Source organism: Dermochelys coriacea, chromosome 19 (genome assembly GCF_009764565.3).
Source record: "Dermochelys coriacea isolate rDerCor1 chromosome 19, rDerCor1.pri.v4, whole genome shotgun sequence".
NCBI classification, from domain to species: domain Eukaryota; kingdom Metazoa; phylum Chordata; order Testudines; family Dermochelyidae; genus Dermochelys; species Dermochelys coriacea.
The window spans coordinates 19006352-19024989 of NC_050086.2; the positions used below are offsets into that span (position 1 = coordinate 19006352).

At 46.6% G+C, this 18638-nt stretch overlaps 1 protein-coding gene across 1 annotated transcript in view; it reads right to left on the bottom strand.

The window, feature by feature from the left end:
• Positions 1-18114, bottom strand: part of EYA3 (EYA transcriptional coactivator and phosphatase 3) — a 121257-nt gene extending 103143 nt beyond the window's left edge. Inside the window, 2 exon segments of the mRNA XM_043506232.1 lie at positions 10345-10441; positions 17986-18114. Of these exon segments, the coding sequence (XP_043362167.1) occupies positions 10345-10441; positions 17986-18038 (150 nt within the window). The 5' untranslated portion in view covers positions 18039-18114.
• Positions 18115-18638: the final 524 nt, after the last annotated feature.

An 18638-nucleotide genomic window follows, 5' to 3' on the forward strand; every position in this document is an offset into this window, starting at 1 on the left:
CCTGACACAATCCTGAGCTCCCTCATCCTTCTCAGCCACTATTGACAGGTAAACCCAAGCTTCTCACCCGGACCTTACAGATTGAGGCCCCCATCCCCATATCTTTTGTATCTTCCCCTCAGACGAGCAGCTGTCTGAGAAATTTTTCAAACCCTGCCTAAAGGGGCTTCCGGGTTCATTGGGGAAGAAGAATAAACTTAAAACTCCTATTTTTCTCCATCCCTTTCTCCACAGCTAGCCCAGCTGCCTTTCTGGCAGGCAGTAGGGATCTTTTCAAGTATTAATCATAGTCAGGCTTGGAAGGGTTAGATTTTTTTCAACAAATGTCAATAAACATTGATTTCACCAGACACACAAACTGATGAAAAAGATATTTCCATTGATAATAATGGAAATTTACAGATAGGCAAAGAAAGACAAGTACTGCTTGAGAATTTATTAGAGTAATTTAAGACTATTTTACTTCATATACTTTGACATGCGATGTTGAAAAATTAGGCTTTAATTGTTTTAAAGCTTTAACTTTTTGAATTTCAACATCTACTGTCATTAAAAATGACAGGTTTCAGAGTAGCAGCCGTGTTAGTCTGTTTCGCAAAAAGAAAAGGAGTACTTGTGGCACCTTAGAGACTAACAAATTTATTAGAGCATAAGCTTTCGTGAGCTATGTAGCTCACGAAAGCTTATGCTCTAATAAATTTGTTAGTCTCTAAGGTGCCACAAGTACTCCTTTTCTTTTTGTCACTAAAAAATTATTCTCTGATCCCCCTCTATGATTTCCCACAATTTTGGAAATTTAAATAAAAAATAAAAATACAATGCTTAAAAATGAACATATTTATTGTCCATTGAAATTATAAAAAAGTAAAAATTGAATTCTGGCAAGCCTAACCATAGTTAGCATAAAGTTGTTACTGCTGACAGTCTCAGATATAACCTGGAGACTTTTCTGAATATAAAGTCCAGAGCAGGTTAGTACCACTTTAACCAAACAGAAATAGAGGGATATGGTTCCTTTATTGAGAGTGCATCAAGTTCACTTACTGTCCTGGCTAAGGTAATCAGTATCAAAAAGGTTACCTTGAGGCATAAAATAATGGCAAGGCATCTACAAGGATTCAAGAGGTTTAGTGAGGTCTTGCAGCTATGGTAACCAGATTTTCACAGTGAATAACAGACACCTATTTCTCCTCTCTCTCTTTCCCCTTGTCCTTCAGTCTACTCCCCCCATTTCTTTTTCCTTGTCCTTCAATTCTATTATTTATTTTAATTATTTAAGTGCCATCTGGCTACTTTATAAAACAAACAGTTTTTCATCAAGAACCATTTTTAAAAGCTTACACCATACTCAGTCCATTCAACTGCTGCATGAACAAGAGATTAACCCCTTAGATAATAAACACCTTCCACAACTCGTTTTGTTCACATAAATGCCTCTTCTCCAAATGCCAGAGGAGACAAAGATGGACTTTACAGAACTTCGTTTGGCCACACATCTGCTCTTAGCCCTTTGCTCTCCCTTCTCCTGCATTCCATAGACAGATACCCTTTAGTCCCCCCAGACCTGACACCCACAACCCCTTCCCCCCCAAGAGTGGAGCCACAGGACACCCCCCGCCCCAACACAAGCCCCTCCCCCATCCTCACCACAGAGGCCAGCTGCGTGGCACCCCTCAGACACCAGGCAACACTCCCGACAGAGTCCAACTGCAGAGCAGCACCTCAGACACCAATCCCTACTCCCTACAGAGCCCCGTGGTGGGAAAGCCCTGCAGACACCAGCCCCCACCAGACCCTGCGGTGGGGCAGCCCCTGGCACCCCGCCTCCCCACAGAGCCCAGCCGTTGGGCAGCTCTCTGACACCAGCCCCCGCATCCCTGCAGAGCCTAGCCACTGGGAACCCTCAGAGCCCAGCCATGAGGCAGTCCACCCTCCACAAAGACCCCAGCTGAGGGGCAGCCCCCAGACACCCCATGCCCTGAGAACCCAGTCCCAGGGCAGCCCCCAGACACCAGCCCACCCAACTCCCCACAGATTCCAGTTGTGGGGCATCCCCCTGACACCAGCTCCCCTTCCCCAAAGCCCAGCCACAGGTCAGCCCCCTGACTCCAGCCCCACCTCCCTGCAGAGCCCAACTGTGGGGCAGCCCCTGGCCCAAACACCTGCACCCTCAGAGCCCAGCTGGGGGGCAGCAACCATACACCAGCTGCCCTCCCTCCCCCACCTGCAGAGGCCAGTCATGGGGCAGCCCCCAGACTGCAGTGCCCCCTCCCCTCAGAGCCCAGCAGCAGGGAAGCCCCCAGACACCCCCCCCACACACACAGAGTACAGCCACAGGGCATCCCCCTGACACCAGCCCTCCTTCCCCACAGAGCCCAGCCTCCTGAAAAGCCCAACAATGGAGCAGGCCCCAGACACCAGCCCCACCTCCCCACAGAGCCCAGCCACGGGACAGCCCCCTGACACCAGCCCCTATTGGGCCCAGCCACGGGGCACCCCATGACAGCAGCCCCCACTCCCGCAGAGCCCAGCTGTGGGGCAGCCCCCTTACACCAGCCCCCCCATCCCCACAGAGCCCAGCTACGCGCAGCTCCCTGACAAGCCCCCTCAGCCCCGTAGAGCCCAGCCGTGGGGCACCCTTCTGACACCAGTCCCTGCACAGCCCAGCCGTGGGGCAGCCCCTTGCCCAGACATCAGCACCCCCAGAGCCTAGCCGCAGGGCAGCCCGACACCAGCTCCCCCTACCCACAGAGCCCAGCCGCAGGGCAGTCCCTTGCCCAGATGCCAGCCCCCACTCCCCAGCTGCGGGGCAGACAGGGCCCTGCACCCCAACGTCCTGCGATTCACCGTGACTCTCAGCCAGCCAGCAAAACAGAAGGTTTATTAGACGACAGGAACACAGTCCAAAACAGAGCTTGTAATTATAGAAAACAGGACCCCTCAGTCAGGTCCATCTTGGGGGCCAGACCCCGGTTCTGGGCCTTCCTCTCTTTCCCCAGCCAGCTCCAAACTGAAACCCCCCCCAGCAGTCTCACCCAGCCACACCCCCTGGCTCCTCCTCCAGCCTTTGTCCAGTTTCCCGGGCAGAAGGTGTCACCTGGCCCCAACCCCCGCCTGGGCTCTGGTATCATCCCTCAAGAGAAGTCACACCCTGATATCCCACCATCATCCAGCACCAATGCAGACAGTACCAGTAAAATTCCCAGGTCAAAACTCCCCACTACCTACTCCATCACACCCCCTCCCCACAGAGCTGAGCTGCGGGGCAGCCCCATACATCAGTCCACCACTCCCCACTGAGCCCAACCATGGGGCAGCCGCGAGACACCAGCCCCCAGCCCCACAGAGCCCAGCCAGGGGGCAGCCTCTGGCCCAGACGCCAACACCGCCAGAGCATTTACTCCCCCCGCTCCGAACTTCTTCACTGTCCCGCCAGGAGAATGAGGACCAAAGAACATGCAACCTCCAGCCATGCCAGGCTGGGCGCTCCGCTCACTGTGAACTGGGCTCTGCAGAGTCCAGCAGCCCCTAGTGCAGCCAGAAATTCTGCAGGGGAAACAGGGAATTCTGCAAATTTCTGGATTCTACAGTAGTGCAGAATTCCCCCAGTAGTAACTTCAGAAGTGCAGCCAGTGGCCTGGGTTGGGTCAGTTGCTGCCTTCAGATGGCAGCAGTGGAGTTGATCAGCCTCGAGGCTCACCACTAACCACAGTCAGTGAGTCTCCAAATCCAAATTAATCTGAGTCTATGTGCAGGGAAGAGAGATAGCTGAAGGATTTATGCAAGAGTGTGTGGGGGATTTCTGAGAGGACAGCAGTAAAGGAAGTAGAGTGGAAAGGATTTCAGTTGTAGTCACATGACAGGTAGGGCATGGGCTAGTCCCTGACTATGCTTCAGCCGGACTGCCAATTTTACTGGCATAGCTAGCCAGTGTGGAGGGTTTACAAAGTGGGACAAAATATTGTTTTTGTAAAGTTGATGGGGGCAATATGACAGGCCCTGACAGTCACACTTGCAGAACTAATGCTCTAATAAATTTGTTAGTCTCTAAGGTGCCACAAGTACTCCTGTTCTTTTTACAGATACAGACTAACATGGCTGCTACTCTGAGAACTAAGTTTGTGTCCCAATGGCTTTTTTTGACCTAACATTTTCCCCAAGCTACAACTTTTGAAGAAGTGAGAAACACATGAGCGGAAAAGACTGGAGTTTGGAAATTTAGGACTCATATCCTGTGGTTTGAAAGAAGCTGAGACCTGAACCACTGTAGAAAAGTTCCAAAAGAGATTTTTGTGCATTTTTGATCAATATAAGAAGATTAATACCTTGATTCCTACACCACATAAACCAAGGGATTCTCAATTTCAGGAAGAAATGAACAAAATCCTGAGAATATCTTGACTGCAATAAATCTTTGGTTCCAAGAATTGACCACTAATCTCTAAACATCCAGATGATTCAAGGACCCTAGCAAAGGAGTTCCTCTCATGTCTGAAATTTCCAGGGATTAGACTGAAATCTGAAACAGGCTGGAAAGCCAAGAATTCTGAGGACAATGAGAAGTGAGCACTTGGAGCTCTTGGAGGGAAGAGTGGGAAGGCATACAGCTGCAACTTTCAGGTTATTTCTCATTCCTGAATCTCCCCCTCATTTGGAAGCCAATATAGAGAACAAAAGATCACTATTTTTCTGTTGTCCTGGGTCACCAACAAGTTCACCTAGTGAGAAACCCATTTGGTGCTCGGATACTTGAAAACATCCAGACTGTGGCGTGGACAGTGGGTGTGCTGACACCGCGGTTATTGTGTATCAGACTGTCTTGGGCCTCACCATGATGAGGTCCAAGGATCCGAGCGAAAGCAGCAGTTCTTGGGGTTCTGGGCTGCATGACCCAATAGCCAGAATCAATACAGTGGTCCTTGAGTTCAGGGCACCTTGGACCAGTGATCAGAGTGAATACAGTAGCCTGAGTTCAGGGCAGCGTGGCCTAGTGGCCAGTGTCAATACTACAGCCCTTGAGTGCAGGGTAGCTTGGCCTAATGGCTAGAGTCAATATGGCAGTCCTCAGATATGAGGCAGGGTAGCTTAGCAGCCCTCAGGTAGAGGGCAGTGAGGCCTAACGGCAAAGACCTGAGTGCCCGCCTCCGGGGGGGGGAAGCAGCCCAGGTAGGGGGGGCCCTGGGCCCACCTGACTCTACTGGGCCCCACCCAGGTCCCTAATAGTAGTGGAGAGGTCTGCCACAGGATCAGCAGGGAATCCCACCAAAACACTCTGACTTCACACAGGTGGGAGATAACACTCGCTCACCCTCCCTAGGTCACTTCCTATCACTTTGTGAAGCTGCAGTCCATGGAGAATCAGGGTCTCTGGGCTCCTCAGCGCAGGTAATTCCCTGGGGCTCATTGGCCACAGATCTCCAATCCAGATCTTGAGATCTCTGGCTCCCGCAAGCAAGGGCTGTGACAGCTCCTCAGCTGGAGCCTCCACCAAAGGTCCTTCCTCTCCGAAAGTCAGCCCAGACTGAGATAGGCTGCTCCCTTTTATACTAGCATAGCACTTTGAGCATGCCCAGTATGGACTGAGGGGCGAGACTTCCTCCACCCATAGTGTGGGGTATGCACACCCCATCACACAGACCTAATTCTCAATTGCTCAGTAACAGGTCTCTATGACCGTGCCAATTAGTTCGAAGGTTTTGCCCTGTATGTAGGTAGCTTTCATCAACAGGCCTTGACCAGCAGGGATAAGATCCTGGTGGCTAACTCAGTTCAGGACCTGCTCTTATTCCTCCATGCCAGTCTATGTAAGCCTTTTTTGTTTGTTTGTCACTGTCATGAATCTGTATCTGGTAGTGTGCTCCCCTGTAATGACAGCTACCAGCACAGTATCCATGATTTAGTATTTTCCATAGTCTGGAAGCTGCCACATATATTCCACTTCAGATCTCATGAAAGGTTACTGGCAAAAACAATTGATGCCAGAATCCAGGAAGACAACTCTACCTAACTCACCGTGGACTGTGACCAGAGAAAAGGGGTTTCCCAACAAATAATACCATAAGGAGTCCACAGCCCATTTTACTACGAGTGCTTTCTTTTCCATGATGGACTATATCTTTTCTCGAGGGAAAAGCTTCTGGCTTATATAAAGTAATGGGTGTTCTTCTCCCTCAATCTCCTTCAAAAGGACTGCCCCTAGAACACATCTGAAGCATCAGTTTGCAGGATAAATCCTTTTGAAAAGCCTGGATTAAAAAGGACCAGCTCCTGCAATGTCTTGAAAGCCTTATCATCTGACCACTCAAACCTTCCTTTCTTTATGAAGTCTGGGAGGGAGGCTGCAATTGTGGGAAATCCTGGCATAAAGTGCCAATAGTATCCGCCAGACCCCCTAAGCACTGGATTTGTTTTTTTGTGTGGGCACTGGACAGCTGTCAACAATTGGAGGTTACTAACTAATGGCTGCAGACAGCCCCCTCCCACAGTGTACCCCAAAGAGGTGACTTTGTGGTTCCCTATTTTATGTTTTTCTTGGGTAGTTTTTAAGGCCAGCATGTGCGAGGGCCTGAAGCACTGCTCTGAATTGCTTTATGTGGCTATCCCACTCTGGACTATAAATGATGAAGTCATCCAGGTGAGTGGCTGCATACTGCCCATTCCAGTTGTAGTACCCAGTCCATTAGCCACCGGTGTGTCTCCTGTGTGATATCCAAGTAGTGAGGATGGTGGCCTTAATTCTGGGGTAATCCTGAGTAGTCACCAGGTTGATCTCTTAGTAGGCCACCTGGGAACATTTGGTCAGATGAAGGGAACCAACAAGATGACCCAATACTCTGGGGCCACTGTGTTGCTACCACCATCCACTCTAATGTCATAAGGAATGCCTTAGGGTCATCACCAGGGCCCATTTTCATACACTTCACCAGGATTGATGCAGCCGATGTGGTTGGGTTTCAGGTCCCTGCTGTTGGATTCCCTCTTGCCCCCGCAGACTGGAAAAAGAACAGCATTTATTGCGCTAGGCATTGCTGCTGATGCTGAGCGACTAGATCACTAATCAATTGTTGCTGCTATTATGCCAACTGCTGTTGCTGCTGAGTGCCAACTGTTGCAGCAACTGCTGCTGTTCCTGCTGGGCAAGCTGAGGGTTCTCCACAACCCATTTTAATAATCTGTCCATTATTTTTTAAGCAACATCATTTTCCCTTATCCCAATGGCTATCAACATGCCCATATTCTCCACCAAATGTCACGAATCTGTACATGGTAGAGGTTCCCCTTTAGGAGATACATGCGGTGCGCACACGAGTCTAATTACTCCCACCACAGCGAGTGCTGCAGAATGTGTCTTTCTAGACAGCCAGTGCTCAAACCTTCAGCCGAAGCCTCTTGGCTGTTTCAGCCCATCTCTCAGGGTCTCGGGTAAAACAAACAAACAATCTACAGTCAATAAACAAAGTTAAACCAAAGAATGAAAAAAAAACAAACCTGTAGACAGCTCCTTTCAGGGATATGGGCCCCTCTTCTTGCAGAGGGCCCTGGGAATTTCACAGCATACTCCAGAGTTCACTGGGGCTCTAGTTGACATCTCTCTCTTTTCCTCCTTTTTCCTAGGGGAATCTGCTCCCATGTTCTGTGAGAGCAGACAGCCAGCCCTCTCTTCAGGGTTGGAGAAGTTTACTGTCTGTTCCCTTCCTAGGGTTGTCCTCATCTGAGCAGCATTTACTCCTTTTAACTCCTTTAGTCCTGGCCTGATCTATAGATGCACAGGGGCAGGGCCACTCCAGCTCAAAACAGCTCCTTAACCTCGTCCATGCTAATGCAGAGTGTGTATGCCCCAACACAGTCACGTTTGATATGCCAGGCTGAGACACTGTGGAATTTCATGAAGTAAGGACTCTACACTGTTTACAACCATTATTAGTTCCAACAAACTGATATTGTGATGAGTTTCCCCAACAGGATCATTTTTCTTGATTTTGACTCTACTCCAAACAGAAGAGTCTGCCAGGAATTTTCCCTGAGCTGGTTCGTTTTTTATTTCCACCATTGTTGGGAGAAACAGTATGAGACATATTGGTCCTGAAAGTTCCAATGTTTAAAAAGGAAAATTTGCAGGGATCCCCAAAAAGTATGAGGCCTATATTGTGGCATTCACACAAAATCCCCTCATGTTGGTCGGGGCAGACACAGCAGGGCCAATACAATTAGAGATTGGATCAATGGGTTGAGCACATTTAGGATCTTGATTAACTTTTCTTGAGAAAATAGGAGTCTTCTATGTCTTAGAGAACTATCAGATAAATAATGTTTTTCAAAAAGGAACAAGGGAACTCTTTTGCAGGTCGATAATGAAATCATGACATGATCACTAAGGAGTCATCCTGACTCTGTGGAATACTGCACAACGGTACCTTTACTGACTCAAACAGATCATTGGAATGACCATTAGATTTGATCACAGCAGAGATGACAGTCAAAACAGTACTGCTAATCTTGTAATCACCTGAAGCACAGGCCAAATCAATTGTGCTGATCCTTTTACTTCAAAATGGAGGAAGTGTTGGTGTCATTGTCATAAGGGCACATGAAAACAGGCTTCCTTCAGGTCAGCTGGACATGTGTGGTTTAGAGCGATTACTTTCTGGACCAGAACCAGGTTTTCCCATATCCAACTAGGCCTTCATCACCAATAGGGTTAGTGTGGATAGGTCAAGCATTAAGGAGAAACCTAACTGTCTTTTGGATACTACAGAAAACTGGAGTAAAACCTTTAGAATTTCTTTTTCGGACCTACCAGAATTAAAGCTCCCCAAGTCCAGAAGTACTGCATCCACTATTACCTTTATATTTTTTACCATTATTATCTAGGAAGGCTTGGCTTATTTCAGGGGCTCCTGAAATTTTAAGAACTCCTATAATTTCAAGAGCTCATATATTAGACGTTGTGCCAGAAATTTAAAAAAATAAATAAATAAAAAAATTTCAGCCTTCTTCTTAAATCCTTGAAGTTCCTGGGATAACAACAATTCTTTGTTTGGGAGTGTTCTCCCAAGAGCTACTCAGGGAGAGCTGTGCTGACTTGAACTAGGGAAGTAATTTTTGGTAAATTTTAGTGAAAGAACTGGTGATTAAGTCTCGGTCGAAAACTTGTGTTGCTTTGGAGCAGTGGTTCCCAAACTTGTTCCGCTGCTTGTGCGGGGAAAGCCCCTGGCAGGCCGGGCCGGTTTGTTTACCTGCCACATCCGTAGGTTCGGCCAGTCGCGGCTCCCAGTGGCCACGGTTCGTTGCCCCAGGCCAATGGGAGCTGCTGGAAGCAGCGCGGGCCGAGGGACATACTGGCCGCCACTTTCAGCAGTTCCCATTAGCCTGGAGTAGGAAACCGCAGCCCTGGGAGCCGTGATCGGCCGAACCTGCAGACACAGCAGGTAAACAAACCAGCCCGGCCCGGCCCGGCCTGCCAGGGGCTTTCTCTGCACAAGCAGCGGAACAAGTTTGGGAACCACTGCTTTGGAGAAACCTCTAACTCCTCCTTCCATTGTGCAGTAAGTTATTTATAATTTACTATTTTTCCCCAAGTGATTCTGGTGAAAGAAGAGAACAGTATTTTTTCTTACATTTCATTTCATTTTAAATTGATGCCATTTGGTTAAGGGGGAGAGTTTCTCAATCACTCTCAAGCAGATTAAGTAAAAGCAGTGAAAAGACCAGTATAATCCAACTCAGATGATTATACTGGAGAATTTTCAGAGAGGAATTCCTTGTGATGATATGGCATCTAGGCTGATAAGAATGATCTTCCAAGGACAAAGCGGTACTGTGAGTTTTGACCTGATTTTGCGTTTCAGATTATGGAGGAGAAAGATCTGAGATAGCCTCAGATATGAGGAACACTGATTCAAGACTTAGCAAGTGGTGGCTTTTGGAAAGTAAATGTAGCTGCCTAGCCAAAGAGCAATTTGAGAGCTGTAGTTTACAGCTCCAAGGGTATGGAGAGGCCATCTTCTGTACCCATGTGTTGTATCTAGTTTGGAACATCCCCAGGAAAGGATGTAGGCCTGAGCACAATCATTCAAGTCTTCTTTTGAGTTAAAATTTAAACTATTGAGGTAAAAGATGATGGCTGATCCGAGGAATGGAAAGCCACAATACTGGGTAACCTTTTGGATATACTGCCTATAGCTTAGTTACATGGCCGAGACAGAGAGGCTGATGAGTAAAGACCTTGAGGAGAAGACAAGAGAGCTGGGGAATGAGAACAGGAGTGGAGCACAGCAACTAGACCTCAGCCATATTAGCAGTTTGTTACGGCACTGGTGGACATTTTCTTCCCACGGCACTAACCTTGGCATCGGTCTTGAATGGCATACTAGTAGGTCTGTGAGTAAGCAATCTGCCGAGTTTGTACAAGTAGCACTGCTTCATGAAGACCTTTCTGCACCTACATTTGGAACAAGGAGATAGATCAGCCACTCAAGGTACCAGAATGGTAAAATGGCATCCCTCGGAAATACTATTGAGATTTACTTCAAAGAAAGGAGCTGCTGGAAGAAGCAAAGACTTCTTTGCTGCCTCCTAATAAATTAGATCATAACTCCTCCAATAAATCACAAAAAGGGAGAGAGAATTCACAGCAAGACGGAAAGAAAGTGAAAAAAAAGGCTTTCCTAAACCTCCTAGTCATAGGACCCAGCAGCAAGTGCAATAGGTAATGCTCTGGTAAGAAGACCAGTCCTCACTTGCAGCTTCTCAGATTCTTATCAGAGTGCTGTTCCTGAACATTGCTGGGAAGGTCACTTTTATATATAGGTCTCTAGCTAGTTGGCTTCTGATGTCACTTTTCAAACTTGAATAACACAGGTTTTTAGAAGACCTAATCACTGGACGGGTGAAGCACCTGGCATGTACCAGCCTGCCAAGTCTCAGTTTTAATTAAAATTCAATTTGTTTTTTTAGTTGAAAGTAGCAAAGAGGATCACTGAGCTTTAAAAAAAATATTGTTTCTGTCAACTAAAAAAAGACATTTAAGGTGACTTAGGCCTGGTCTACACTAAAAGGTTTTACCTTTATTTTGGCACATCCTTGTGAGCATCCACACTCAATTTTGAGTCCTACCGATAAAACCTACCTGATCAAATTAAGCCACCTCCCCAAATGAGAGAAGCCACCTACCTACCAGCCCTGTTCTACCAATAGAATGCCTGTGTCGACACTGCATTCGTAAAAACAGACTTCCAGCACTGTCCCACAGTGCCCCTGCCCCACAAGAGTGACTGTTCTGGACACAGTTCTGTTCTTTGCTGCTCACTGACTGGAAGCATTTGAAAATCCCAGTGTTTTTTTGAAAATGTTTCTCTTCCTGATAGCCCACCTGGCTCCAACTGAAAATGCAGGAAAGCCGTGTGCTGCTGCCTAATCCAGGAAAGAATTCTTGGTTTCTGTCTGCCTGTGGGGAGAAGAGGCAGTACAAGCCCAGCTGAGGCATACCCTAAGAAATAATTTGGACTTTGCAGAGATGATGTCGCAGTTGGGATACAAGAGGAAAAAGCAGCGTGACAGACTGAAAATTTCCTGCAATATCCTGAATGAACTTTATTGAATTAAATTAAACCTTACTGAATTTGTTTTAAACATCTTGAAAGTTCACTGTATTAAAATACAGCTGTGTATGCATTATTGTATGTACTTCCATGTGACAAGTAAATAGGAGAACAACAGGGGCATTTCATTTCAGAAAGGGGAACTACACAAAAATGAGGAAGCTAGTTAAACAGAAATTAAAAAGTACAGTCCCAAAAGTGAAATGTATGCAAGCTGCATGGAAACTTTTTAAAAACACCATAATAGAGGCTCAAATTAAATGTATACCCCTTAAAAACACACTAAGAGGACCAAAAAAGTGTCACCATGGTTAAACCACAAAGTAAAGGAAGCAGTTAGAGGTAAAAGGGCTTCTTTCCTACTGAGGAAAATAGAAAGGAGTATAAACTCTGGCAAGTCAAGTGTAAAAGAATAATTAGGTAGGCCACATACAGCAACTAGCCAAAGACTCAAAAAACAACAACAATTTTTTTTTTTTTAAGTACATCAGAAGCAGGAAGCTTGCTAAACAATCTGTGGGGCCACTGGATGATTGAGGTGCTAAAGGAGCACTCAAGGAAGATAAAGCCACTACGGAGAAATTAAATGAATTATCTGCATCAGTATTCACTGCAGAAGATGTGAGGGAGATTCCTGCACCTGAGCCACTCCTTTTAGGTGACAAATCTGAGGAACTGTCCCAGATTGAGTTGTCATTAATAGGCGGAGTTGGAACAAATTGATAAATGTAACAGTAATAAGTCACCAGGACCAGAAGGTATTCATCCAAGAGTTATGAAGGAACTACTAACTGTGGTATAAAGAAAAGGAGTACTTGTGGTACCTTAGAGACTAAAATTTATTTGAGCATAAGCTTTCGTGAGCTACAGCTCACTTCATCGGATGCATTCAGTGGGCAATATAGTGGGGAGATTGATATACATAGAGAACATGAAACAATGGGTGTTACCATCACTCTGGATACAGTGTGTACGGTAACACCCACTGTTTCATGTTCTCTATGTATATCAATCTCCCCATTGTATTTTCCACTGAATGCATCCGATGAAGTGAGCTGTAGCTCACGAAAGCTTATGCTCTAATAAATTTGTTAGTCTCTAAGGTGCCACAAGTACTCCTTTTCTTTTTACCAATTTTTAAAATAACTCTAAAGGCAATCCTGGAAATTACAGATTAGTAAATCTAATTTCAGTATCAGGGAAATTGGCTGAAACTATAGTAAAGAACAGAATTATCAGAGACACAGATAAACATGATTTGTTAGAAAAGAGTCAACATAGCTATTGAAAAGGGAAATCATGCCTGAGGGTGTCTTTGAAGGTGTCAACAAACATGTGGACAAGGGTGCTCTAGTGGATATAGTACACTTGGACTTTCAGAAAGCCTTTGATAAGGTCCCTCACCAAAGGCTCTTAAGCAAAGTAAGCAGTCATGGGATAAGAGGGAAGGTGCTCTCATGGATCAGTAACTGGTTAAAAGATAGAAAACAAAGGGTAGGAATAAACAGCCAGTTTCCAGAATGGAGAGAGGTAAACAGTGGTGTCCCCCAGGGGTCTGTACTGGTACCAGTGCTGTTCAACATATTCATAAACAAACAAGATAAATTAATGGAGGATAGGTCCTTCAATGGCTATTAGCCAGCATGGACAGGGATTGTATCCCTAGTCTCTGTTTGCTAGAAGCTGGGAATGGGAAACAGGGAATGGATCACTTGGTGATTACCAGTTCTGTTCACTTCCTCTGGGGCATCTGGCTTTGGCCACTGTCGGAAGACAGGATACTGAGCAAGATGGACCTTTGGTCTGACCCACTATAGCCATTCTTATGTTCTTATAAACAGTGAGGTAGCAAAGGTTGCAGATGATACAAAATTACTCACGATAGTTAAATCCAAAGCAGACTGCGAAGAGTTACAACAAAATCTCACAGAACTGGATGACAGGGCAACACAATGGCAGATATAATTCAATGTTGATAAATGCAAAATAATGCACATTGAAAAGCATAATCCCAAATATACATACAAAATGGTAGGGTCTAAATTAGCTATTACTACTCAAGAAAGAGATCTTGGAATCACTGTGAATAGTTCTCTGAAAATATCTGCTCAATGGGCAGCGGCAATCAAAAAAGCTAACAGAATGTAAGAAACCATTAGAAAGGGATAGATAATAACAGGGTGGATAAAAATCAATGATTAAAAAAAATTAAAAATCGGATTTTTTTAAATTTAAATTGGATTTTTTTGATAAAATGCTTGTAGAGGAAAAAACCTATCTAAAAGATAGTTTTAATTAAGATACATTATAGCTCAAAGATCTCATCATGAAATAGGGATTATAAATTCTAATTCTATAGTATGAGACAATATATTCATGTAATGTTTGAGAAAAGTTTTGTAGATGAGTTCCAATAGTTCATGGATTAAGGATCGAATCTTATGGTGTTCCAGGGGCTTTTGAATAGATTATTTAGGTTAATCTTTCTATCTACCCAATGGGACTCAGTGCTAAGTCTAGAACAGGGGTGGGCAAACCTTTTGGCTAGAGGGCCACATCTGAGTGGGGAAACTGCATGCAGGGTTATGAATGTAGGGCTGGGGTGCGGAGGGAGTGCAGAGGGTGGGAGGGGGTGTGGTGTGCAGGAAGGGGCTCAGAGCAGGGGATTGAGGTGCAGGAAGGGTGCAGAGTGCGGGACGGGGCTCAGGGCAGGGGCACAGGAAGGAGTACCGGTTTGGCCAGAGGGGCATTGGTGGTACATGATGGCATATATAACATTAGTAGACATGCAGGTGAATGAGCCTCTGATGGTGTGGCAGGTGTGGTTGGGTCCTCTGATGGTGTCACTAGAGTAGATATGGGGACAGAGTAGGCAACAAGGTTTGCTACAGGGATTGGTTCCTGGGTTAGCGTTTCTGTGGTGTGGTGTGTAGCTGCTGGTGAGTATTTGCTTCAGGTTGGGGGGCTGTCTACTAATGTTATATATGCCATCATGTGCCAGCAATGCCCCTCTGCCATATACATTGGCCAAACCAGACAGTCCCTACGTAAAAAAAATAAATGGACACAAATCGGACATCAGGAATGGTAACATACAAAAGCCAGTGGGAGAAAAACTTCAATCTTCCTGGACATTCTATACCAGATTTGAAAGTAGCTATACTTGAACAAAAAAAACTTCAGAAACAGACTTCAAAGAGAAACAGCAGAACTAAAATTCATTTGCAAATTTAACACCATTAATTTGGGCTTGAATAGGGACTGGGAGTGGCTGGCTCATTACAGAAGCAGCTTTGCCTCTCCTGGAATTGACACCTCATCTATTGTTGGGAGTGGACTACATACACCCTGATCGAATTGGCCCTGTCAGCACTGGTTCTCCACTTGTGAGGTAACTCCCTTCTCTTCATGTGTCAGTATATTTATGTCTGCATTTGTAACTCACTCCATGCATCTGAAGAAGTGAGGGTTTTACCCACGAAAACTTATGCTCAAATAAAGCTATTAGTCTTTAAGGTGCCACCGGACTCCTTGTTGTTTTTGTGGATACAGATTAACTCGGCTACCCCCGATATTTGACAATATGCTGTAAGTTTCTGTATTAAAAATGGATTGCTGCATTGTAGGTGGCGTAAGGAGGCGGATGGAAAAGAGAAGTTTACATAAGGATAATGCAGTAGTCAAACTGGCCATCACCTCCTTGTGCATCTCCTTGCCTCTAGACTCTCCAAACCATCAAAATGCTACTGTTCAAAAAGAGAGAGGGAAAAAAAGGTACCTTGCCTGATGCTCTGACCAGATCTCGTATATCTAGCTCTGGCTTCCCCATGCCTTTATATCTTTTAAATTTGAGCTCCTGACCTGACCTTTATCTTCAAAGCCCTTCACAATTCAGCACTTCCCACTCAACTAATTTTACCCCTCAAAGCACACAATGAGCCACCTCCCTAGCTGCATTTCCCACCTCCTGGCCTTTTTCCTTGCTGCTGTTCACACCCAGCTCACCATGCCTCATCTTCTTTCTCAAGACTCTCCTGCTTAAAACAAACCCCTTCTGTGAAGTCTATAAAACCTTACTCTTGCTCTTATAGTAGAAGTATCCAAGTTACAAACCCCATGAGGTACATGTATGTTTTACTAGCCAAAGTAGATCTTGCTGTAATATTTGTCCTCTTTTTTTTCCCCACCTCCTTATTGATCACCATAATGCATCATGACATTATGTAGTAACCTGAGTCGTGATACTACAAGCTGATCTCTAGTGTTAGATCTTTATGCTCATTTAGAGCCCCACTGACCTCATCCATCCACATGAACACAGGAGTCTGTACAGATTAGCTAGTGGGATCAGGGCTTCAGACTGACAATGTTCCTGCCCAAGGAACTAACATTTGTCCAGACGTGCACTAACCACAGTGGTACTAAATAAAAATTAGCAGTCTCTGCCACTAACCCTAGAGTTTATGGGATTAGGAGAAGAGAGTTCCCTTAAGCAGTCTCTCCCCACCATAAAGATCTGTTATAGCAAAGCTTGACACTATCTCAAACCATCTCATGCATCTCTGACTTCTTAATATTGTAACCTTACACCCTGTTTTGGCATATTAAAGAGGCAGTCATCTTAAGTATCATTTTTACAAGTTTGCAAAGATTAAAACTGAAAATGTTACAAATCTAATTAGCTTTACACCTTTAATGTCATTTACTTTTTCCATTTCTCTCAGGTGGGAGACAAAGTAGTTTTTAGTCAATTTCACATTCAAATTCTCCTGCACTAGCCTAGCACGGCAAATCATGGGGAAAAAAGTCTATTGGTATCAGGTTGAATTTTTCAAAATATTAATTCAGGGGCAATTTTGACTTGCCAGTATCCCTTTGACATCTATGTACTGTATACATTTCTAACACACCTCAATACCCAAGGAGAACGACATTCTGGGACCACTTTATCTTAATGATTCAATTTGTCTATCAAATGAAAATCTTCTAATCTGCTTTGCCCAGCCTTCCTGTCTGTCTTTGGATCCTGACCCAGATCAAGCTCACCATAAATCCAGGACAGTCATCAGCTTTTTGTGGGGCCCGCTATTTACACCAACAAGCTCAGTCTGTGGCACATGAAAGCTAAGAAACAATATGTTAGCTTATCATGGAGATCCTTCCACGAATCCTATTAACACACATTCTGCAAAATACGGATACTTTTTTAAATACAGTCCAATTCAAAAGCTATCCTACAATTAGACACTTAAAGGTTTAAAATGCTTACAGATGGTAAATGAATCAGGACTGAGAATTATGGTCAGTCAATATCTAGGTCTTGCTACAGTCAGTACCACAAAGTACAAAACAGACCATTCTAGGCTGATGGGCCAGTGACCATTTCAAAGTCCAATTTTACATAAAGTTTAAACCATCTAAGCCACAAATGAGTGCTCACTCCTAAGATTTTAAGTGATAAGAAGCATTAAGGTTTAATTAAAAATTTGTGAAAATATACTGTAAGCAATCAGAATCACATCACAAACAGCACAATGGGATTCACAATTACATGATTTTAAGGAAAGGAAAGGCCACAGCTGCATAATGTCTGCAGAACAGCAAACTTTCCCCCCATAGTCAAAATTAGGATTCCTGTGCAGCTACGGAAAGAAGTCACCGTAAGAGAAGAGTGAATTAAAACCCCTCTAATTTTGCAACACTCTTTTTGAAATGGCATGACCAGAACAGCACAGTGAGGATGCAACACTGATGTATATAACGGCATTACATTTTGTCTTTAATACTCCATCCCATTCTTATGTGCCCAAACCATCTTGCTGTTTCTTTCTATCGTAGCTGCACATAGAAAAGAGGGTTTCATTGAACTGTCCACAAGGACACGCTGTCTTAGCTGAAACCATCTGGAACCTGTATTTAGCATCCAAACAAGGCACCACAATAGGCTTAATGCTCTGCAGTCTTTCATGCTGCAGGAACGGTGCTCGCCATACGTGCACAAAGTAAGTCGCTGTTTAGAGACTACTGGGGCTGGATGGAAAGACTCAGCCGGGAAATTGGTCCATTTACAGGCACTGGCCGTTTCACCGAGGCCGCACACGGAAGAAACCTTCCCATTAATCTGTCCGGCTCGCTAAGGGGCTGCCCCCCTCCCCCAGCCAGCCCTTAGACAGTCCAGAGACCGCGAGCCCACCGCTGCCATACGCTCCACCCCGGCGCGGCCCCCAGGAGCCCCGCAGCGAGGCCCGGCGGGGCACGGCGACGGGCGGGTCCCGGGAGGGGCCAGGCATATTCCGCGGGGGGCAGGACACGCGTGGGTCTCTCTCGGCGGCGCCCTGGGTCTCGCGGGAAGAAGCTGGCAGCGGCCAGCGGAGCAGCCTCTTACCTTGCGGCGGCAGCTCCGGAGCCGGCACCGGCAGCGCGTCCCGCGGGGGACATGGCAGCGTCAGCGGGTCGAGGCAGGCAACGCTCAGCTCGGAGCCCCGTCAGGGCAGCGTGACCCGGAAGCAGAACCCCGCTCGGCCGGAAGTGACGGTGGGCGCGGCCGGCTCGGCTGTCCCGCTCCTCGTCCTCGGCTCAGGCTCAGGCTCAGGCTCAGGCTCAGGCGCGGGCCGGGCCCGGCCCCTTCGTTCCCCTCGGTGACGCCGGCCCGCCTGGCGCTCAGGCCGGGCGCTGGGGAGCGCCGCCCCCCGGCGAAAGCGGCACTAAGCCCCGCCCGCCGCAGGTGCCCGGCAGGTACCGCCTGGCCCACGAGGTCTCACCCCGGAGCTGCTCGGCCCCGGCTCCTCGCGGCCAGGACCCAGCCTCCGGGCCGGGGCCGCTTGGGCCCGAGGGCCACATCTGGGTACAGGAATTGCAGGAGGGCTGGGAATGCTCCGGAAATTGGGGGTGGGGGCTCGCTCGGGGCCGGGGCCGGGGCCGGGGGGGAGCAGGGCTGGGGCAGTGCGTTGAGGCATGGGGAGTGGCTCGGGGCGCAGGCCCCAGGAGGCGCTTACCTCAAGTGGCTCCCGGAAGCAGCGGCACGTGCCTTACACGCAG